The sequence below is a fragment of the Gigantopelta aegis genome, chromosome 11, assembly GCF_016097555.1.
Source record: "Gigantopelta aegis isolate Gae_Host chromosome 11, Gae_host_genome, whole genome shotgun sequence".
NCBI classification, from domain to species: Eukaryota; Metazoa; Mollusca; class Gastropoda; order Neomphalida; family Peltospiridae; genus Gigantopelta; species Gigantopelta aegis.
In genome coordinates, this window is record NC_054709.1 from 21,810,752 (window position 1) to 21,836,454 (window position 25,703).

Genomic DNA, 25,703 nt, shown 5'->3' on the forward strand with positions numbered 1-25,703 from the left:
TTCTTTTTAAAAATTGTCGCACCAATTCTGGAACTTTAGTCTGACCGGAGACCGACTTTTTGGATGGATGGATGGATGGATGGATGGATAGAATGGATGGATGGATGAATGGATGTATAGACTCATTACACGTGGATATTATAGTCTTTCATGACCATCTCAAATATGGAAATAAATTGTAATACATTGTTGGTAAATCGTAGTTTGTGAGCAGTGCAATATAACATTTCATGTAGTTGGTAGACTCTCAAAAGACATAAAAGAATTATTAATAAAACATTGAAAGTAGATTGGCTGAGATAAGTATTATATGCGAAATTTTTTTTTATATATTTATATTATAATTATTATTATTTATTATTTCATTACATGGGAAACATGACGGGTAGACTATTTCGATTAAATATTTTCATTTCGCTGAATATATGAATCTTATATATGAATATATAAAATTTTAGTCACGAACAATGTCACCACACATCCTTGATAGATATTTTGTTACATTTATTATCATATGAATTTTGCATCCATGAATATATTATGTAAATTAACTATTCAGCAGCTGAAGCTTGGTGTGTATGTATATATATATAAAACCCAGAATGTTGTCTGGTTCGATCAAGTCGAATAAAAAGCTTTAGGTGTATTCTTCTGTTTATTTGTAGACTAAAACGGTAAGCTCCTATTTATTATTATTGTTAAAAACATTTATAAATTGAACTCTGCTACTGCTGTTCGTGGTAATGTAATGTAATGTAATGTAATGTAATGTAATGTAATGTAATGTATGTATTTATCCTGCAAAATCACTACATGTATTGTCAATGATAATTAGATACATTTCTATATTTTCCGCTATTGACCCAAAAATATAGCTTTTTGAGACGGGACTACTTTTACGCTAGTTATAAACAGCCAAGGGGTCTTGTACTGTTTAAAGTTATTTATTCCTCTATTTCCCAGTTGGTAGTTTGGAGTTTTAAAAAACGTTTTGAAGATAATATTTATTTTTGAAATAAGAAATAAATTGTTATTTTAGAACTATTTAGTTTTGGTGTATTGATATTATAGGCGACAGGACATTCTAGAAAACGGTAAAGTTGTGAAATAAAATTGTTAACTTCATTAAAGGGACATTCCTGAGTTTACTGTAATGTTTAAGATGTTATTGACTAACAGAGACTTTTTAACGATTGTAATTACATAACAAATATATTTTTCTGCATAAAATATTAGTGGCTGTATATTAAACGTGTTTCTGATCGTTCTAATATTTGTACTAGGTTAAATTTCATTTTGTTTGCTAAAATATGTTTTTTCGTACGTATGAAATTATTTGAAGACAAAATCCAGTTTGGGCTTCTTACAAATATTAAGACGACCAGAAACACATTGAATATACAGACACTGATATTCTAAACAAGAAAATATATGTAATATGTAAGTTTAATCGTAGAAATATTTTATTAGTCGGAAACATCTTACAATGCAGCAAACTCAGGAATGTCCCTTTAAGTTTTTGTATTATTGTACGAGTGCAGTATAACTAAAATAGCCGGTTACTATCTTAAGATATCGGCTTTATCCTGCTCATTTGCCAATAATACACACAAAACAGGAAGAAACCCGACAGTACCCCCTTTCAATAATGTTCCGGATAAATATGTAGGTGCTTACGGTTTTCTTCCTGTAGTGTGTGTATCCAAAAAAAGTAAAGTTTGTTTTATTTAACGACGCCACTAGAGCACATTGATTTTTTATCTTATCATTGGCTATTGGACGTCAAACATATGGTCATTCTGACACTGTTTTTTTTTTTAGAGGAAAACCGCTGTCGCCACATAGGCTACTCTTTTACGACAGGCAGCAAGGGATCTTTTATTTGCGCTTCTCACAGGCAGAATAGTATCTGGATTAAAAAGCCCATGCCTCGACTGGGATCCGAACCCAGTACCTACCAACCTGTAGACCGATGGCCTAACCACGACGCCACCGAAGCCAGTCTGTGTGTATCAGTGATTAATATGTCAAAGATTTGTTATCAGCGAACTGGAAAATGATCAATGTAAAGGTGTTTAACGTTTTAACATAGGGAAAGTGTTCTTTTCGCTACACAGTTATCTCTGACGGCAGGGGCTGGCATTTAGCTTAATCGGTTGAACGCTCGCCTGAGGTGCTTACGTCGCAGGATCGAACCACCTCCATGGATCCGTTCAACTGATTTGATATTTTTTTTTTCGTTTTTCGTTCCAATCAGTGCACCACAACTGGTCCAAGGCCGTGATGTGCGATTTCCTGTCTGTGGGAAGGTGCATATAAAATGAAAGATCCCTTGCTGCATTAGGAAAAATGTAGCGGGTTTCCTCTGTTGACTACGAGTCAGAATTACCAAATGTATAACTGTCGAAATGTCCGCCTAGCTTCCGGCTATTGGGCTATTGGAATGGAAGTGGATGGGCTCGGAGGTCGGGGTGTGTGTGTGTGTGTGTGGGGGGGGGGGGGGTCGTCACCTGCGATACGGTCGCTCGGACAACAAAAACCAGTTTGTTCAGTTTAACGACATAACTAGAGCACATTGATTTATTAATCATCGGCTACTGGATGTCAAAGATTTGTTAATTCTGACATATAGAGGAAACCCGATACATTTTCCCATACAACAAAGACTCGTACAACAAAGACTCGTTGCTATCTTTACGGCACGTCAGCTAGTATATCTACTGGAATATAGGATTGTATACTTAAAAGTTTGTTTGTTTTTTGTTTTTGTTGGGGGTTTTGTTGTTTTTGTTGTTGTTGTTGTTGTTGTTTTATCCCACTACCCTCTTTCCTTTCTCTCCTTTGAATTCCATCTCATTTCTTCCCGATCTGGCAACTCCTCCTATCTTTCAACTGTTTTCGATGTCGACCTCCATATCCCAGTCCTTGTTTTTCCAACCGCGACAGGTGCTTGCCTCTTGTGGCTATCTGTGTCACACACCTGCCATTCCCCATCAGCTTTTAGCCGTGGACTTAGTCTGACCACTTCGGGGAGTGTTCAGTAGTTACTTCTGGCATTGTTAAGAGGCACTTGTAACTACCTACTGTACACCCCTACTACCGGCGGTCGTTAGTTAGTGCCGTGGGTCAGACCAGCTTTATTAGCGGCAGAGGACGAGGATGCCAGGTGGGTGCAGACAAATACATAGAGACTGCACTCGTGCAGGAAGTTGAGACAGGTAGGCGATGGTGTTAATATTTGTTTTGTTTAACGACACCATTACAGCACATTGAATTATTAACTCTCTCTCTCCCTCTCCTCTCTCTCTCTCTCTCTCTCTCTCTCTCTCTCTCTCTCTCTCTGTCTCTCTCTCTGTCTCTCTCTCTGTCTGCCTCTGTCTGTCTGTCTCTGTCTGTCTATCTGTCTCTCTCTGTCTGCCTCTCTCTGTCTATCTGTGTGTGTGTCTCTCTCTCTCTCTCTCTCTCTCTCTCTCTCTCTCTCTCTCTCTCTCTCTCTGTCTGTCTCTCTCTCGCTGCTCGCTCTCTCTCTCTCTCTCTCTCTCTCTCTCTCTCTCTCTCTCTCTCTCTCTCTGTGTGTGTGTGTCGGTCTCTCTGTCTCTCTCTCTCTCTCTCTCTCTCTCTCTCTCTCTCTCTCTCTCTCTCTCTCTCTCTCTCTCTCTCTCTCTCTCTCGCTAATGCATGCGGCACGTGCGTGCGGTCCGACTGCTGCGTCTGATGTGTCTGCATCTTGCGGTTTGGGCATACACACCATATACGATTATTTCATTGCGGCTCGCCGCATGTGTTTCGCACATTAATTCATACATCCAGTCCAGACGCTCCCATTGAAACAGATGCATTTCGATTTATTTTTTTAGCTGCACCGCACGCACGTGCCACACCCAGTAAGAATAAAGTGCCTGTTTCTCTAGTTCTGGGTCAGGTGGGGGTTTCTTTCTCCATCTCTCACAGACGTTTGTGTTTAGATTTCAGAATGAAGTGCCTGTTTCTCTAGTTCTGGGTCAGGTGGGGGTTTCTTTCTCCATCTCTCACAGACGTTTGTGTTTAGATTTCAAAATGAAGTGCCTGTTTCTCTAGTTCTGGGTCCGGTGGGGGTTTCTTTCTCCATCTCTCACAGACGTTTGTGTTTAGATTTCAGAATGAAGTGCATGTTTCTCTAGTTCTGGGTCCGGTGGGGGTTTCTTTCTCCATCTCTCACAGACGTTTGTGTTTAGATTTCAAAATGAAGCGCCTGTTTCTCTAATTCTGGGTCCAGTGGGGGTTTCTTTCTCCATCTCTCACAGATGTTTGTGTTTAGATTTCAGAATGAAGTGCCTGTTTCTCTAGTTCGGTGTCTAGTGGGGGTTTCTTTCTCCATCTCTCACAGATGTTTGTGTTTAGATTTCAGAATGAAGCTCCTTTGTGTAGTTGTCTCGATGGTCATTTCTTATAACCAATGCAAGGGTCTGTGGATATCAACAGAGGTAAGTATATACGAGGAATTAAAATATCAGTTGTAATGAGGCCTGCCGGGTGCCATGACTTTGACTTTGGTCGTGATCACGTGACCTTGATAGGCGGCAATGACCGTGGTGGAGCCTGACCTTGACATACTTGGTGTGTGACTCATGGCTTAGCCTTGACCTACTTAGTGGGCAGTGACTTTGGCGTGGTCTGACCTTGGTGTTTAGGTGTCCGACCTTGAGGAGAACAATGCCCGTCCGTGTCTCTGACCTACTTAGGAGCTTCAGCCCCGTTGAGTCCTTGGACTGTCCCCCGACTACTGTCCTTGGCCTAGTTACGACTGGCCTTGACCTATGTAGGCTCGCATTTGGATATAAAAAGTGGGTGTTTTGTTAGTAGCGTCATTCGCTTGCCGAACGTTCTGTAAATGAGATCTATTTTTGCTTTGGAGTTTGAAGATATTCTGGAACGAAGGAGATGGCATCTGGATATTCGAGCAGTGTTAGTAGCAGAAGCAGTAGCGACGAGGACGACATCTTGGTCTGCAAATGTTCAGAAAGACATACGATCAAATGTAAGAGAGTGACTACCAAACCAGAAGATAATTTCATGGATCAAACGGATGCTGCTTGTGAAAGTATGCAGAAACTCGAAGACGGCGAACTCGTGCATGAACCTGCAAATCAAACGGATGCTGCCTGTGAAACAGATGCTGCCTATGAAGATGACTGCTATTCAAGACGTTATTTGTTCTGTCATCGTCCCGAAATGAGACATTTCTATGCCCGGATGCTGGCGTATGCTCGGTGGCCCATACAAATATGTCAAAAACCAAAAGAACTTGCCAATGCCGGTTTCTACTACACGGGTGACCACGATGTCATCACCTGTTACTGTTGCGGGCTTCGCGTCTACCGATAGAAGAAGACAGACGACCCAGTGATGGAACATTACAGACTCCCTCCAAGATGCTCGTATGTGAACAACATATTTTGGTCACGATGTTTCTTGGGAGCTCAGACGATGGCACAATGATATTTGTGCATGGGAGGAGGGTCACTGGCCATATGTATCACACACATTCAAACACTCCTTTACCATATCGTTATGCGGTAGAAGGTATATAACTAAAAGGGTAATGATGTTCGTCATTTGAGGTAGAACCTCAAGTTGTACGTTCCCGACATGGATAAGTGGACCCGTTTCTACAAGCTGCAAGCAGAAGGCAAACTTCAGTCTCACTACGAAATTCAGCGAGGCGGGAAAATTCAGCTCAGTGTGGATCAATGTCTAGATCCTGCGTGAAAAAAAGAAAAAGAGGAAGAGAACAAATCTTAGAGCAAGCCAAGGCCGATCTGAAACAGAAACAACAACAACAAAAACATCAACAAAGTGGTATGGATTGGAAAGCCCCGAAATGGCAGAAACATTTCTAAACAGGCTACAGAAGGAATCACAGGGGCCAGACAACGTCATTTCACGTTGGGTATTGGAACAGACAAGAGCATGAATCAGTGTCACATTTGTGAAAACAAAATATGTTTGGACCCACGACCTAACATGGACTCTAAGATTGTTACATCCCTTCACAATGATCATGTCAGAGCCCACCTCATGTGGTATACAAACTGCTAAGACATGGTAAAATCTTCCCACCGCTTCAACGCATCATCTGGCTCTACAAACGATGGCAACCCCTCAACGACATCATTGAGGCAACTGTTCGAGTGAAATTTATTCAAGGCATACCTGAGAATTTGGAAAAGGATCGTTATTTGGATCCCAGAGTCAGAAATCTCATCGTGTTGGACGGCTTGATGTGTATGGCTAATAAAGATTCTCGCATCACCGACCTGTTCACGGAAGGAAGTCACCACAGAAACCTCTGGGTGACTGCTATCAACCAGAACCTGTATCAACGCAAAGACCCGACACAGAGGTGAAACTGTCATTACCTGGCCTGTTCAACAACCCCATCGACAAGCAGCAAGTTCTGACGTTGGCATGGCAGATGTATCCAGAAGCTACCCACAGGCCCCACAGATATCTGTTGGTGGACTTGAAACCGACCACGCCCGAACGCTGGCGCCTTCGACCCAGTGGTTTAGAAACAGGCATGGCTGAACAGTATAGAAGCACGAACGTAACGGCGAATGTCTCAAAAGAGTTGCAACCACCGTCGAAGAAAGAGCTCTACATGCAAATCATGCAAAGGGACGCATTCGAGAGAAAACTACCAGGCATACCTGCCTATAAAAGTGACGACGAAGAAGATGATGATGTAGAACCCTATCTGAAAGAAGTCAAGAGGATGCAGGCTGGCCCATTAAGACGGGAACGACTTGCAGCGAAACCTGCAATTAAAAACGTGCGAGGAGGGAAATGAAGAGCCGTCGTCCGATATGGAAAACGAAGGCATACGTCTGATGATCTAGCGTGAATTCAACATCAATAGTGACTATTTCGAAAGCAAGAGGAAACGTTACGAAGAAAAAACATGTCCCAAACTGCCATCGAAATAAACACGAAGACATTGCAGTGGAAGTTATTTAAAGACATGTACTCTTGCTTCCTCACGTACATGCATTACTTTGACAAAGGCCCCAACACGAGGAAACTTCCACAGTCTGTGAATCCTAACAGAGATGTGAGACCACAGATTCGTTCTAAATTAAACAAGAATCGTTCCTGGATCAGCGAATATTTGGACGAAGTAGACGATGATGATACTATAATACTATTCACGTGTCGCCCTTAAGGCCTCTCGATGTAACCCAATGTGCGTCCATTTTAATATGCATGTGTAGTTCTCTAGGGAGACCAGTGATTGTGCTTGAGAAATAAATGAAAAACCAAACCAAAATTTCGCTAGTCTACACAAGTCCCGCTCGAAACAATGGACGGATGGATGTAGGCACTGTGTTTTGTTTTCATTACAATATACTGCCAATGATTTGAAAGTTTCAAATATCGATAAGGATATTTGGAAAAGCATGTCAAGTGCATACATGTATTGTATCCACATATTGACTTTAGAAAACAAAATCACAATACATCTCTAAAGGAATACTAAACATAAATACACAATGTATGTGTATTCAAATCAAATCTTTATTTTACAAAGAACATCGTACTGTTTAAATATGGACATGTATTCGTGATAAGACGTTTTAAACAGGTTTATGCCAAAAATATGTTGCAAAGAACTGCTGTTTAAAATTCTTGAAAGCACATTTCTAATTTCAAAATATGTTATTAATAGTTTTCGGTCACAAAGCCTGCAGGGTTATAGAAGGAAGGAAATGTTTTATTTACTCAACACATTTTATTTACGGTTATACGGACATATGGTTAAGGACCACACAGATATTAAGAGAGAAAACCCGCTGTCGCCACTTCATGGACTACTCTTTTTGATTAGCAGCAAGGGATCCTACACCATCCCACAGACAGGATAGTTAGTACATACCACAGCCTTTGTTACACCAGTTGTGGAGCACTGGCTGGATATAGACCAATGGGCCCACCAACGGGAATCGATCCTAGATCGATCGCGCATCAGGCGAGCGCTGGGCTACGTCCCGCCCCCACAGGGTTATAGAGGATTATTCCACATTTATAACTTTACATCTATAACATCCACATATACTACTCCACATCTATATTATCCACATTTATAACTCTACATCTATAACATCCACATATACTACTCCACATCTATAACATCCACATTTATAACTCTACATCTATAACATCCACATATACTACTCCACATCTATAACAACCAAATGTATAACTCTACATCTATAACAACCACATTTATAACTCTACATCTATAACATCCACATTTATAACTCTACATCTATCACATCCACATATGCAACTCCACATCTATAACAACCACATTTATAACTCTACATCTATAACATCCACATATACAACTCCACATCTATAACAACCACATTTATAACTCTACATCTATAACATTCACATTTATAACTATATTTATAACATCCACATTTACAACTCCACATCTATAACAACCAAATGTATAACTCTACATATATAACATCCACATTTACAACTCCACATATACAACCTCCACATATACAACTCCACATCTATAACAACCACATTTATAACTACATCTATAACATCCACATTTACAACTCCACATATACAACTCCACATCTATACCATATACAACTCACACATCCATACATCAGTACATCCACACACACACACACAGAGAGAGGGAGAGAGAGAGAGAGAGAGAGAGAGAGAGAGAGAGAGAGAGAGAGAGAGAGAGAGAGAGAGAGAGAGAGAGAGAGAGAGAGAGAGAGACAGACACACACACACACAGACACACACACACAGACACACACACAGAGAGAGAGAGAGAGAGAGAGAGAGAGAGGAGACACACACACAGACAGACAGACACACACAAACACAGTGACACACACACACACACAGACACACACACACAGACAGAGAGAGAGAGAGAGAGAGAGAGAGAGAGAGAGAGAGAGAGAGAGAGAGAGAGAGAGAGACACACACACACAGACAGACACACACAAACACAGTGACACACACACAGACACACACACAGGCACACACACACACAGACACACACACACACACACACACATACACACACACACACACACACACACACACACACAGACAGACACACATACACACACAGACAGACACACACACATATAGACACACACAGACAGACACACACACATATAGACACACACACACAGACAGACACACACACACACAGACAGACACACACACATACACCCACACACACATACACACAGACAGAGACACACACACACACACACAGACACACACACATGCAGAGACAGACAGACACACACACACATACACACATATATACTTAATACATGCATATACAAAACTATACAGATACACAGACGCACATACACGTAGACAGACAGGGACATAATTACAATGATATGCGGGGTTTTTTTTATCAAATACATGTTTTTATTTCAGCTGCTACATAAGATTCCGATCTTCGGCTACATGGACATTAACAACGACGGCAAAGTGACAGAAGCTGAGATCGCCGCCCTTTCCGGCCAGCCAGAGCTCGACGGTCTACTGATGACCACCTTTACGCTAGCAGATATTGACGGTACTTAAACTAGTTTTTAAAGCTGCATTCTAACCGGTTAGGATGTGCCAGTTGAAATCATCAATGATCTCTGGAAAAAAAAGAAGAAAAAAAAGAATTGCTCGCGTCGCTCGCGCCCAGGTTAGGATACAACTTTAGTGGAGCGCGCGACACAAGACCAATAGGAATTGTGTGTTTTTTCTCGTGCGTCAAGAGCGACAAAACTATGTTAACCAATCAGACAAGGTTTACTTCGTGATTTCAATGGCCGAAGATAATTACAAAAAATATATAAAATGGGTGTAAGAGGATCTATGTTTAATTTTATTGATAGATTTATAAATAATAGAAGTTTTACGGTAATATTTAAAGGTTACTCTTCACCCTGTTTGGAACTGGAAAATGGCATCCCCCATGGGTCAGTGATAGCTCCAACGTTATTCGGCATCTTTATTAATGATTTGGCAAAATCACTCACTGACAATGTATCTAACAATTCTCAATTAAGTATCGGTCTGTTCGCGGACGATACAGACTTCTGGAGGATAGGGAATACTTTTGAATTGGTTAAAACAGACCTCCAGTCGGATTTAAATGTTTTACAAAATTGGTCTGAGGACTGGGGGGTTACCATTTCCCAATCTAAAACTTGTTCTATTTCTTTTCTGGGCAGAATCGGTCAGCCCATGCCAAAACTAGATTTAATGTATGATAGTAAAGAAATTACTCAAGTCAAATCGGTCCGCTTTTTGGGAGTGACCTTTGACCAGCGTCTCTCTTTTGTCGAGCATATAGCCAATGTAGTTGGCATTTGTAAATATTATATAAATTTATTAAAAGTATTATCAGCTGTCCCATGGGGCAATGATAGGAAAACTCTGCTCATGATTTTTGAGGCATTCATAGTCTCAAGACTTCAATATGGTGCGCAGGCCTTTGGGTGTGCCAGTGACACCCAGCTCAAGAGGCTTGAGAGCGTGTATAACAGGGCACTATGTACTATTACTAGAGCTTCTGTTTGCACGCCCCGTGATAGTGTCCTAGCTGAACTTGGAGTGCTACCACTTACCCTTAGAAGAATAAAGCAGGGACTAAAACATTTATATAAAACTACAAACTTGGTTAGAGATAACCCAGTACATAAACTTACTTCCCAATATACTCAGTCAGTCAGGGACTCCAATATATCCATTTATTCTTATCTATTACGTTTTGCTAATGATTTTGGGGTGGCGAATCTACCTATAAAGGATTGTAGTGCTAGATTCAAAGCCCCATGGGTTCTTATACACCCTAAGGTAAATCTTTTTATTAAAAATGAATTAGCACAGATAGACCTACCAGTGTTTAAACATACTCTTTTTAGAATTATTATGGGGGAAAGATACAAAAATTATTTACAAATTTATACAGACGGCTCCAAGAACCCCATAAATGGAAGAACTGGTATGGCCTTTGCCGTCAAGGAATTAAATGGATATAGTTATTATAGAGCCAGACTGACTGATAATGTTTCAGTCTACACCACGGAGCTGTTGGCTATACAATATGCCCTAGTGTGGATTTTAAATAACCATAATAAACTGGAGGACCAAAATAAATTTATAATATTATCTGACAGCTTGAGTGCCCTTAATGCCATAGATGGTTCCCACAGTGTCAGGCCCGAAATTGTTAAAAATATTATCAGCTTTTACAATAAAATTGTTCAGGCAGGGGTGGAGGTCGTCTTTGAGTGGATACCCGTTCGTGTGGGTATCCATGGCAATGAAATGGCTGATCAGTGTGCTAAAAGAGCCGTTTTGGATGAGGAAGTTAAGGTTAAAATTAAGTATAATTATAGTGAAATTTATTCAGTAATTGTGCCATGCGTTGACCGTCTATGGCAAACAGAGTGGAACCATAGGACGAGAGCATGGCACGCTAATATTAAACCTGTTGTCTCCCCACAAGGTCCTATAACATTTAATATTAAATCTACTAAAATAATTACTAGATTACGTATGGGTGTTTATGTCGCTTTAAACCAAACTAAATTTAAAATGAAAAAAAGTAGCAGTCCTAATTGCACCCATTGTAATGTGGCAGAAGATGTAAATCATGTTTTATTCTTCTGCAATAAATATACAAATAACAGAACTAAATTAAAAAACTTTTTTCATAAAAATAATATTGTTTTTAATCCCAAAAAATTATTAAACCCAAATAAACAGTATAAATTAACTATAGATAGGTTATTAATGGCCTATGTGATGGAGACAAAGGTTAATATATAAATATTTGATTTACCATGTATCATTTATTTGTAATATTTTATCTAATTTTTTGTTTCTATTAAATTACATCTGGGCGCCGGGCTCATAAGCTGGTAAACAGCACCGAGCGGCGGTCCTGGAATCGCATTTGGAAAGTTCCCGGGGGTCGGGGGCAATACTTGGTTGTTGCTTCTCCGGCCCCGACTGGGACTCCCCCTTATTATATGCACGTAATGTCCATTAGGGTATGCGTTTTGGGAGTGCTATCTCGCTTAGTCCGGTACCTGGATGAATTAAAACTATTAAAATAAAATTAAAATTAATATTTATTTTTCCTTTCTTACCCCCCCCCCCCCCCCAGTCGCTCTCCCCGGAATTTAATAATTTATTTAATTTAAAAAAAAAAATTATTATTAATTAACCTTATTTTCTCATTATAATATTAAGCTAGGGGTCATTCTCACCTTGTTGTTGTACAATTCTAGGGTTATACTTGGGATAACACTGGGTATTTATAGGCTAATCTTTTTGGCTACTTGTTTATTGTAGTTTTTAATATATAATAAATTTTAACTGTATATTACTTTGTTTGATTTGTATGCCCGTTGCCTCCCCCCCCCTCCCATTTTAGTGGGGGGGGGAGGGGGGTGCAGTTAAATATATATATATATATATATTATTTTATTTTATTTATTTTTTTATTATTATTATAAATTATATTTAAATTGGTTGGGGTTTCTCCGCCTTGCCCTCCGTTTTATTTGGGGGGCCGGGCGGGGTTTTATTTTTAGCCAATTACTTTTAATTTTTGTTTTGTTTTGATGTGTAATGTATTAGATTGGTTGGGGTTTCTTCGCCTTGCCCCCCGTTTTGTCTGGGGGGGGGGGGGGGGGGGCCGGGCGGGGTTTTATCTTTAGCCGATTACTTTTAATTTTTGTTCTTGTTTTGTTGTGTAATGTATTATATATGTTGTATGATTGAATGTGTGATTGTTGCTCGGATTATGGGGGGAGGCTTATCTGGCAGTAATCCCCTCCCCGTTCCGGAAACTGCACCTTATACATGTATATAGTTCGTCTTTTTTTATTTGTTTAATATCTATTTTAAAAATAAAATAAAATAAAATATAATGTAGGTTACTGGCATGCTCGCTCATTTAATCTGTTTCATATTTTTTATCATTATTTTAACTATGTTTTAAATTTTTAATTAAACAATTATATAATTCAACAGGGCAGGTAACTGGGTTGGGACACTCTCCTGGTGACCTTCTACTACAGCTTTAGGTCACTCTACTAGTGACCTTCTACAAATGATTGCCATGACTGGATCGAGCTGCGGTTGGACACGGTGGGGTGGGGGGTGGGGTGTGTGGTTGTGGTGCCGGTGGTTAGGTTTTTTGGGGCCATAGGGCGTAGGCGGTTTGGCCGTAGGTTTCTGTGAAAGTTCCGGCCCCCCTTCTCGCCCCCTCCCCCCTTCCTCCTGGTCACACCAAGGCCCGAAATACGACTGGTAATCTTTTTAAATAAATATTAAATTTAATATAACTTTTCTGTGGGCCGGGCTTACCCCCCTATCCTTTCCCTTGCCTCTGGGGACTAAATAATTTTTATTTTTTTAAAAATAAATTATAATTTTTGTATTTTTACTTTTAGACTTCCCCATCTATATTTGCGTTAATTTTAAATAATTATATAGGTGTAGAGTAGGGATTTCTGTATTTCTTTTGGGAACGCATTCAAAATTATTAATGTCGACATAATATATTTACTCTTTTTGACCTCCAGTTTAAAATTTCAAAATTTTATTATAGTTAGGTTTTTCCTGCCCCGAGTCAGACCACCGATTATATCGGAGGCCGGACTGGGGATAGGCGTGCTCGAAACCATAGAGGTATGTGAGCGCGTTTAAAACATATCTAATCTAATCTAATCAAAATCGAAGACTGTCGTTATGGCCACGTCTGATGTACCTACCAGCCTTATGTAGGTTTTCCACGAGAACTCGAGTACTCGGGCACGAGTCGAGTTTAGCAAGAAATGTCTCATTCAGAGACACATATATACAGTATGATATGAAATGTACTCATAACACAATTCCATTGTTTCAAATTCCCGAGTGATGTAGTCCTTCCCAGCCTCCACGGGGGTTTCCACGAGTACTCAAGTACTCGGGCATGGGCCGAGTCTAGCAAGACTCGAGTCCGTTCACAGGACTCGAGTACCCGTACACGGTGGAATACAATGATCAACTATAATACAATGGACAATGTAGGACAATAATTTCATCAGTAGATAATCAACAATATAAGTTACACAATAATTATATGATCATGCGCTAGTTTCTTTTTTAATTTGGCCGTCCGTCACCACACTGAACATAATCCATTGGTTTCTGAATGCAGTACGATGGCATGATTTGGCATCCATGTTTGTAGTGGCCAAAAATGTCGCAACGACCACAAATGTCACAACGACCACAAATGTGGCAATGCTACTGCCACAAATGTCCTAATCGACCACAAATGTCACACGATCGACCACAAATGTGGCAATGTTACTGCCACAAATATCCTAATCGACCACAAATGTGGCAATGTTACTGCCACAAATGTGGCAATGTTACTGCCACAAATGTCCTAATCGACCACAAATATCACACGATCGATCACAAATGTCACACGATCGACCACAAATGTACCAAAAGTCTCAACCACAAATGTCACAACGCTGAACGCCACAAATGTCACAACGACAAATGACGCAATTCAGCAACCACAAATGTCATAATTTACATGGACGTTTTTAAAATGTTTTCTTGTTTTGTCCTTTTGGGGTTATACTCTTAGCTCAAATATAGTGTCCCTTGCTCGGCAGGATTACAGGATCTATTCCCACGTCAATGTAAATTATGACATTTGTGTTGATGAGTTGCGTCATTTGTCGTTGTGACATTTGTAGTTGAGACCTTTGTGACATTTGTGGTCGATCGTGTGACATTTGTGGTCGTTGCGACATTTGTGGGCACTACAAATTACTTTATTCCTTAGTCTCATTAGTATCTAGTGTAAGTGCCGGGTAATCGAGTCCGGGTCGAGTTTGACCCTCGGGTACTCGAGTCCCAATATTTTGGACTCGTGGAGGCCCTAGCCTTATGTTCGATGGGTTAACCACGACACCACCGAGGCCGGTCCCTCTATATATCGCTTATGCTTAGTTGTAAACAGGTGTAGGTAAACAACTGAAGAACAAAAGGAAATCGATTTTATAGTTTAAAAGTGCCTTTTTGTGTCGCTAGACCGGCCTCGGTGGCGCAGTGGTTAAGCCATCGGACTACAGGCTGGTAGGTACAGGGTCCAACCTAGACCGAGTTCTTAAGGGCTCAATGGGTGGGTATAAGGCCACTACACCCTCTTGTTTTTCACTAACCACTAACCAACTAACAACTAACCCACTGTTCTGGACAGACAGCCCAGATAGCTGATGTGTGTGTGCCCAGGACAGCGTGCTTGAACCTTAATTGGAAACAAGCACGAAAATAAGTTGAAATGAAATGTGTCGCTAGAGAAGACAATATTCAGCCGAGCATGAAGAGGAGGGTTTCGGGCTTTGAAACCTCTCCCTGATCAAGCAAATTTTCTTTTCTCTGATTATAGTTTTCGGGCGAGTTTGAATCAACCACACACACACACACACACATATCCATAAACGTCGATCGCCACATTCTAGACCAGGCACTGCTAAAAGTGCTGCAAACGCGTCTGATAACCCCTCCCTCCGCTTTTTGACGCCTGGCGCGGCCCTGGTTACAAATATTGACATTTTGTTTCGCAGATAATGGTTATCTGGACAAAAAGGAAAACGCGGACTACGTTAGGAACAACCCAGAAGTGAGTGGTTTGAATATTCGTGTACTTGCTAGTGAACGCACGCACGCAGACGCAAACACACACACACACACACACACACACACACATACATACATATATATATATATATATATATATATATATATACACACACACACACACATATATATATATATATATACACACACACACACACACAAACACACACACACATACATACATACATATATATACACACACACACACACATACACACACACACAAACACAAACACACACACACATACATACATATATATATATATATACACACACACACACATATATATACACACACACACACACACACATATATATATATATATATATATATATATATATATATATATATATATATATATATATATATATATATATATATATATATATATATATACACACAAGCATACAACCCGATGAGGGACGTAGCCCAGTGGTAAAGCGCTCGCTTGATGCGCGGTTGGTCTGGGATCGATCCCCGTTGGTGGGCCCATGGGCTATTTCCCGTTTCGGCCAGTGCACCACGACTGGTACATTAAAGGCCGTGGTATGTGCAATCATGTCTATGGAATGGTGCATATAAAAGATCCCTTGTTACTAATGGAAATGGATTTTCTCTCTAAGACTATGTAAAAATTACCAAATGTTTGACATCCAATAGCCGATGATTAATAAATCAATGTGATCTAGTAGAGTCGTGAAACAAAACAAACGTCTCTCTTTTCAGCACACAACCCACACAATAACACATACGCGTAATAACACGTACACTCGCACAATCACGTAGTCACACATGCATATGCACAATCACACATGCATATGCACAATCAAACGCAGTCACACATGAATACGCATGCAGTCACAAAAACACATACGCACACACACACACACACACACACACACACACACACAGAGAGAGAGAGAGAGAGAGAGAGAGAGAGAGAGAGAGAGAGAGAGAGAGAGAGAGAGAGAGAGAGAGAAATATAACGTAAATATGGAGGCAACGCTACTTGGGCCGATGTTGTTTTTTTTGTTTTGTTTTCTCTACGCATGCGTATTTCATAGGAGTACCGGGACAGACCACAATGTTCACTATAAGTTACAAGACACTACATTCCTCCCCAACTTGAACAGAAAATTGTGAAACTAAAATACAAAATGCATTCATAAGAAAGTAAAACGGTTAACAAACGTTTCTGCAACTTGGCACACAATTAAAAAACTTTGGATTTGACAGCATATAGTTCACTTTTGTCATCATGACTCGTGATGTGTGAAAACCATATTTTCACTCATTGCTTCGCAATTCGTGAAAATATGGTTTTCATACATCACTCGTTGACATAAAAATCGTATTCGAAAAACCCCATGAAATAGCCTCTATTTATCTAGTCATCATATCTTGCCAATGTATACAGTCATTTTGCACTTGCTGATATGGTCATTTTCAGTAATGCGGCTGTGGACAGATCTGTGTGTCTGACTTGTGATAGGAGGCTCGGGCAGACCAATTTTCATCTTGCTGCCAGTCAGTGCTTCGAAAGAAGATACTTTGGTGGAGGTGTGCGGTGTACCTCTATAGTGACATAGGAAAGTGGGAAGTTGTGACTTCCAAGCAATGTTGTCAGCGACTGATGCACGGATTGTCTTGTTCAGTGTAGCCATGAAACGTTCAGCCTCTCCATTCGCTTCTGGCCAGAGGGGCGTAATTTTCCTGTGATGGATCCCGAAACTGGACATAATGCTTGTAAATTCATCACCGTTGAACGGAGGCCCATTATCTGTTTTGACTGTTGTTGGGATTCCTTGGCGCGAGAAGATCGCTTCCAACTTTGGTAGTACTGCTTTGGCAGAGGTGGATGGGACGATTTCAACCTCGGGTAATCGACTATACTCATCTATGACAACGAGCAAGTAATCGTCTGATGGGAAAGGACCAGCAAAGTCAATAGCAAGTGAACTCCATGGTTCAGATGGCAAGGGAGTGGGTTGAAGAGGTTCACGTTGGACAGGCCCTGGACGTGATGCTTGGCAGAGAATGCAGGATTTGACAGCAGCTTCTACAAACTTGTCAATTCCATGGAACCAGACCTTCTCTCTGATGCATTGCTTGGTTTTAACAATTCCTTGGTATGCTTGATGTGCTATTGCAACGACTTTCTGTTGCAAAGTTGCTGGGATAACAAGACGATTTCCTTGAAGAAGCAAACCATCATGAACAGATAGTTCTTCTATGAACCTGGTGAAATTTGATATCTCTGGGTATTCCCAAAAGCCAGTTTGGATTGCCAACATTGGAGTGTTTGATCTTGCTTTGTGGCGTTCTTCACTTCTTCAGTCGTCATTGATTTGGGTATGGCATTTTGCATGACATATGCTATGTATGCTACACCGGCATTCTCGCGGTTTGGAGTAGTATGAGGGTGATGGCTGATTTAATCGGCTGGATTTAGGTCATCTCTTTCTGCTGCATAGACTAGTGTCATCTCATAGGGCATAAGACGTAAACGCCATCTTTCCATCCGGGCTGTAGTTGGCATTTGGCTGTTCATGATTCCCAGTAGTAGCTTGTGATCAGTGATCACTACGAAACCGGAGCCAAAGAGATACAGATGGAAGTGTTCTACTCCATAGACAACTGCCAAGAGTTCTCTGTCTGTTTGGGAGTAACGTTGTTCTGTGGCGGTGAGGGCATGACTGGCGTAGCAAATTACCTTTCCTTTCTGGGTCAAAATTACTCCTAGACCAACAGGACTTGCATCGACCAAGACTGTATTTTCTTCCTTAAGATTGTAGTAAGCCATGACTGGCGTTTGCATCAGAGATTGCTTCAGCTTGTCAAAAGCTTGTTGTTCTGTTTGTGACCAATTCCATGCGATGCCCTGTCTGGTGAGCTTCCTGAGGGGCTCAGTCATGGTTGCGTAATCAGAGACTAACCTCGAAATGTACTGCGTGATTCCTAGGATAATGTTTTGATAATGGTCTTAATCTTGTTCGGATCAGCTGAGACACCATTTGCACCAAACATATGTTCAAAGAAAGTCAGTTCTCTATTGACCTTGGCACCACTCTCTTGTAGCTTTTTCAGTGTGGCTCGAAAACTTATATCATGTTCAGATTGTGTCTTGCCATGGACAACAAGGTCATCAGAGAGGTTTCGAGCACCTGGAATGTTGCCGAGTATTTCCACGATTGCGTTTTGGAATATTTCTAGAGCAGCATTGACTCTGAAGAGTAGCGAAGACCAACATGGGTGGTGAAGGTAGTGATGTAACAACTCGCTTCATCCAGTTCTAGCTGATGGTATGCGTTAGTCAGGTCTAGTTTGCTGAAGACAGTTGAGCCGTTTAGGTCAGCAACGAGATCGTCAAACGTCGGCATTGGGTGCCTTTCTCTCCGTATAGCTTTGTTAGGCTCGTCCATGGCGTAGGGCCTTCTACCTTTTCAATGACATCCATCTTCTCGAGTCAATCGAGTTCCTTCTCAACATCTTTGCGGACATGAAACAGGATGCGTCTATGTTTCTGCGATACTTTTGGTACAGATGTGTCAATATGTAACTTGATTTTGATGTCCTTGATCCGACCCATGGTTCCATCAAATAAGGCAGGAAACTCATCAGGGATGGTTTTTGGACCAGTTTGAAGGGAGAAATGGATCACCTGCATCCTCTGGGCTGTTTCACCACTCAGAAGGTTGCTGGAGGTGTTTGTTTCTAATACGTAGAACTTTTCCAGAGATTTGTTCGACTCATAGCTTATTTCCGAATCAAATAAACCTTGTATAGGAAGAGGATTTTAGAACCAAATGCATATAACTTTGGCACTGGAGATTGAAGCCTGGGTTTGTTGGCGAGTTCATCGTATGTAGAATGACCTATGATATTAACAGAAGCAACAGTATCAATCACAAAGTCAATGGGACAGTTCATGATGCATGCTGTGATTTTTGGCGAGTTAACAATCTTGTCAGTGATGGAGAATACATGCTCTTCATCATCAGACACAGATGATGAAAAATCGACACATCTTGCATGCAGATACGTGCATAGTGTCCTATTTTTCCACAGCTCAAGCAATTCTTGCCTCTGGCTGGGCAGTCATTCTTGGAGTGAGGCTGAGATCCACAGTAGTGACAGGAATTACTTGTTGAGTGCTCACCGGAAACACGATTGGGATGACCACGACGGCTGGAACCACCTCAACGATAAGTTTTGCCTCGATGACTGGCACGACGGGTAGTCAGTTCTATTTGCACACATGTGCTACGTTAGTGTCCATTTTGAAGAGAGCGACCACCAGAATGATTGGAACCACGCGAGTGATGATATCTTTGTCCGTGACGACCACGATGTTGTTCATTGTTGACAGTGTAGGCACTAGCATCACTGGAGATAGCATTAGCAGCAGCAGCATTCTCAATGATAGCAGCTCTGCTTTCAGAAAATTCCATACTGCAAGCTTCAAATTGTCCTTCAGAGCTTTCCTGCGCACTCTGGTAGATGTGCAGCCTTGTATGATTTGTCCAAGAATCTCTTTGTCGACATCATGAAAATCACAAAGGACTGCCATGCCTCGCAGACGGGTGTGGAAAGCATCAACGCTCTCACCTTCCTTCTGGTGCGTTTGCCTAAATTTAAATGTTGCGTAAGAAATGTTCTTTTTGGGAGTGAAATACACATCCAGGGACTTCTTTAGTACGGTATATTCCATAGGAATAGGGTTGTCTCCGTCAGTCATTGCTCCAATCCCATTGTTCATCGGTCATTGCGTCAAATATTTCAAAAACATCATCGCCTGCATAGTGGAGTAGCAGGGCTTTTTTTTCTAGAATCATTTGCAATGTCAAGCGCACACAGTAGATTTTAAAAATGTGTTACCCATTTACGCCATCTGGTGCCGGCTCTTGTTTCTTCCCCGTACACAACAAATTTCTCAAAAGGCAGTAGCGATGCCATTCACAAATTCACGAGAGAAAAATACTATAACCCTATTTCGTTCTATTAATGCAAATTGAAATATATTTAGTTAAATAGTTTGTTATATTATAAAGTCATTTATGTTGTTTTACAAGTCAGGTTGATGAAAGCGAAGCGCCTTGTCGTAAATGACTGCGTTTGTTTACATTGTGCAGACAGGAGTTGGCAGGAGCTGACGTTACTTCGCCCTTAGCTAGAATACCGGACGCAACGAAAACAAAAGAAAATGGCTGCCCCCAATTAGCAGGAATAATCATGGTTTTTTAATAACCTTAAAATTACGCGTTTTCTAAAAAAAAAATAACTGTCGGTATGTGTTGGTGGATCGAACATTCATCAGGCTCATATTTGAGTTTACCCTACTCTTAAAGTACGTGAAGTCCTTGTGTATCTTTGCTAAATCGTGATGACGTCATATTTAGTACCGGCAATGTCATTGGTTTATTAAAGCGTTAATGGTCCAATAATATTGTACGTTACACTAATGCATAATAATTTCTCAGTGAGAAAAATTATGATTTTGATTTTCAGTTATAATTTGAGTGCTCCTTTGGGGTAATAAACTAGTTTTAACTAAAACAGTTCGAATCCACGTTTACATTTAAGCTGTTTTAGTTCTAAATACGTACCAGTTTAACTAAACCACAAACTACTGAAATGTTTTAGCTATACCGGTTTAGCTAGAGCCTGCCGGTAGGCTATATGTTAAAGTTACATCATCCTTTTACAAGAGATTCATCTAGTTAGACCACGGTTATTGCGGCCGTTGAGTGATGGGTGTAATGATCGAGGGCGTAACCTCCAGTAGCCCGAGATCCAATACACCCGTCAATCAAGGGCCGAAATATAACCATGATATAAAAATCCTGCTACACAATACGAGTGACTCGTACCTCGGATTGCAATGCCAACAAGCAAATCGTAACGTGTGGCATGTCATACGATTGAATCGTCCCGTGTCACTCGTACGAGTCAAAGTTTAGAACCTGCTCTATTTTCATACGATTGAATCAGACGTTTGGTGACGTTCATGGGCGTACGACCCCCGGGGGGGGGGGGGGGGGGGTAGGGGGGCAATTGCCCCCCCCCCCCCAAATTCGGGCAAAACAGTGAGAAATTTCGGGCAAATTTTATCTGGGTAAAATTTCGGGCAAATCAACCCCTCCAGCCCCCTTAAATCAAAGAGTCCCCATACGCCACAGGTGACGTTGACCAATCATATCATGGCACAGATAACCTCGACGTTCTGAGTGTAATGGCGGAAAACTGTGTTCGCTTTTCGTCGGCACAGACCCAACAGCTCATCAGGGGCACAAGTCTTTGTGGAATGTGTCCAGTCATTTATATAAATACAGAAACGTTAGGAAAGCCGCCTTCTTATCAATACACAGCATTGATTACCATGGTTACAGCAAGAATGTTTTTTTTTCAATGACGTCACGTTCCATACGATTGACAAGTACCATGTGGCAACACGTCCGATTCGAGTGACTCGGTCCGATTCTATCGTATCGTTTAGCAGACGAATCTCGAATGATTGATGAGGCAATACCTTTTATCCTATAACTTACCCATGATATCCATGTCATAAACCCATGTGATAATTTACTTTATTAACCCGGATAATAATGGTATGCAAATTTGCAAGGTCTCTAGGTAAAGTGTTGCTGTGGATGGGTCATTTGCTTACAAGCCAACAAGACCCGTGTACCTGAGCGTAACGTTTTTAAAGATTTGTTTAAAATGCGTGACGTCAAACTAATTTGTGCTAATCGTGATGACATCATATTACCGATGGCTGCGACTTTAGTACTGTGATTTACTAAAAAGTTAATTAAAATGTTATTTGAGAAGTGTTATAGGATAAATAGAATTCGCTACTCTGTTTTTTAATATGTAAAATATCAACCTCGTCTAGTTAATCGGTATTTGTCTCGGCAGAGCCTTGACAAATACCGATTAACATAGACTCGGTTGATATTTTCCACATTAAAAAGTACTCGTGATGAATCCTCTATGTATCATGCCACCATGACGTCACCAGTTTTATAATTTAATTTTAGCGGGTACATTTCACCTTTCTTTGTTGTCCGCAGTGGCGGATCCAGAAAATTCATTTAGAGGGGGGCCCAATGACATGAGACGGAATGCCAATGGAACTTTGGGAGAGGTTTGGAGGGGATCTAAAAAAAAAAAAAATTAATAATATAATAAAATTATAACTCGCCCCCCTTCCCCCCCCCCATCCTGATTCCGTCTCTATTACCAACGTTAGTGAAAGTATTACTTTTTAAAACAATGTTCTAATTTACTTCCTGCTGAACTATATGTCATCTTTAGACTTTACTTTCTTCTATATTCATAGTCTGGTTGTATGTCCAAATGAACATATTGTGCGTGTGTGTGGGGCGGGGGGGGGGGGGGGGGGGAGAGAGAGAGAGAGAAAAGGAAAATTAATTTTGATGTCTGGGACTTGGGAAGTTGTTTTTACAGCACTTTGAAATTAGGGCTTCATAACCTTAGGTCTGACTACACAGATGTCATCTGCCATTGAAACCCATGTTAAACTGCCCAACTTCAAGTGAAGATTGCCCATAGAACGGGTTCTTGTTGGCACTAACAAAATACACCATTGCGAACATACATTATATAAACATTTATATTCATTCCAAAATTGTGAACATTTCCGTCTCAGTTTTTTTCTATATGACCGCATCCGGCTGTAGTACCGGTCCGAACAGGTGGTTCATAAACCGATTCACTCCGGCTGTCACTTGCACGATATACCCATGTCCCAAAAGGTCGATGCACAATATTACAAAATAACATGGGCAAAATACAGCCAGAAGGCTTACCATTAAACATACATATTGTTTTAATTCTTCACCATTTCCTAGAAGTGAATATGTGAACCATAACATATGCCACAATTAGGAACTACCGTGATGAATGAACTCTCACCCGGAAGTCATCTGTGTAGTGAGACCTTAAATTCACCGAGATGCCAGGTGTATCGGGTAGGGATAACAAACTTACTGTTTCAGTCACTTGTAGTCGTTTTATTGTCAATGAAAATTGGCAAGAAGTTACCAAAATAATTACGCTTTATGTCTATGGAAGTACTTGATGTCATGATGTGATCTAGTTACGGTATTGTAACGGAAACTTTCGACTACTGTGTCGATGTCAGCGCTACGTTATCGTATCTTGATGTGATCATGATCAAATCCAAGATGGCTGCCATTTTGGCGGGGGGGGGGGAATTAAATATTGTTTGGTGGTCATCTGAAGTCATTCTAACTGATCAATAGCAACTGAAAATAACTGTAATGAAGTTTTATTTATCTCTACTATTGTTTTATAGCAAGTGAAGAAATGGTACAAACGCTTTCATAAGGCAGTACAAGGGCGAATGCGTTTCAACTAAAGTAAACTAGCTCGTGCAAAACAAAATGATGTCATTCAGTGAAAAAAAAATGACGTCACGAAGAACGACTTTGAACATGATGAGGCTAAAAACATCTAAAATGAGGACTTGAAGAGTTAATAATAATGATTTGAAGAGCAACCTTTCAAATGATGTCAACAAAATTAACATCTTAGAATTATTGAAAATAGGCCAATTTGATGATGAATAAATAAAATTCTGTATTAGCTGTGTCATATTTGTAAACTTGTTCGCATTACAGTGGCTTATTAATCATATGCATATATGGAAAATATATTGCAAAAAAAAAAAAAAGATTTGCAAGAGCAGGGGGGATGGGGCCATCCAACAATTAACGCAAAATCTGCCTACTTTGACCCCCACTCCCACCCCATTCAACATTGTGTAATGCTTGGTATACACTTAACGATTAACGCCGACTCCAACAGTAGCTTTGCGTTAAGTTAATCGGTAGGTGTCTGCAGTGGCATATTTTTAGACTACTGCCGAGTCGATACATGGTAAAAATAGGAATAGAAGGAAGGAAGGAAATGTTTTATTTAACGACGCACTCAACACTTTTTATTTACGGTTATATGGCGTCAGACATATGATAAGGGCCATACAGATATTGAGGTAGAAAACTCGCTGTCGCCACTTAATGTTCTACTCTTTTCGATTAGCAGCAAGGGATCTTTTATATGCACCATCACACAGACAGGATAGTACATACCACGGCCTTTGTTACATCAGTTGTGGAGCACTGGCTAGAACGAGATATAGCCCAAAGGGGCCACCGACGGGGATCGATCCTAATCCGACAGCGCATCAAGCGAGCGCTTTTCGACTGGGGGCGGGACGTAGCCCAGTGGTAAAACACCCGCCAGATGCGCAGTCAGTGTGGGATCGATCCCCGCCGGTGGTCCCATTGGGCTATTTCTCGTTCCAGCCAGTGCACCACGCCTGGTATATCAAAGGCCGTGGTATGTGCTACCCTGTCTGTGGGATGGTGCATATAAAAGATACCTTGCTGCTAATCGAAAAGAGTAGCCCATGAAGTAGCGACAGCGGGTTTCCTCTCTCCATATCTGTGTGGTCCTTAACCATATGTCCGACGCCATATAACCGTAAATAAAATGTGTTGAGTGTGTCATTAAATAAAACATTTCCTTCCTTTTCGACTGGGCTACATCCCGCCCATAAGTAGGAATAGATACACAAGCAAAGGTATCGCATATCGTATCATCAGTAGTAGTATCGCATATCGTATCATCAGCAGTAGTATCGCATATCGTATCATCAGCAGTAGTATCGCATATCGTATCATCAGCAGTAGTATCGCATATCGTATCATCATCACCAGTAGCATCACATATCGTAGCATCGCATATCGTATCATCAGTAGTAGCATCACATATCGTAGCATCGCATATCGTATCATCAGTAGTAGTATCACATATCGTATCATCAGAAGTAGCATCGCATATCGTATCATCAGCAGTAGCATCACATATCGTAGCATCGCATATCGTATCATCAGTA

General features: G+C 40.8%; 1 protein-coding gene across 1 annotated transcript; it reads left to right on the forward strand.

Annotated features, from left to right (window-relative positions):
* The first annotated feature begins 581 nt into the window (after positions 1-581).
* Positions 582-24,394, forward strand: LOC121384961. Its single transcript, XM_041515453.1, has 5 exons — positions 582-674; positions 4,381-4,463; positions 9,475-9,616; positions 15,684-15,739; positions 24,099-24,394. Exons 2-5 carry the CDS (start codon positions 4,389-4,391, stop codon positions 24,159-24,161), a joined length of 336 nt encoding a protein of 111 aa, XP_041371387.1. The 5' UTR covers positions 582-674; positions 4,381-4,388; the 3' UTR covers positions 24,162-24,394.
* Positions 24,395-25,703: the final 1,309 nt, after the last annotated feature.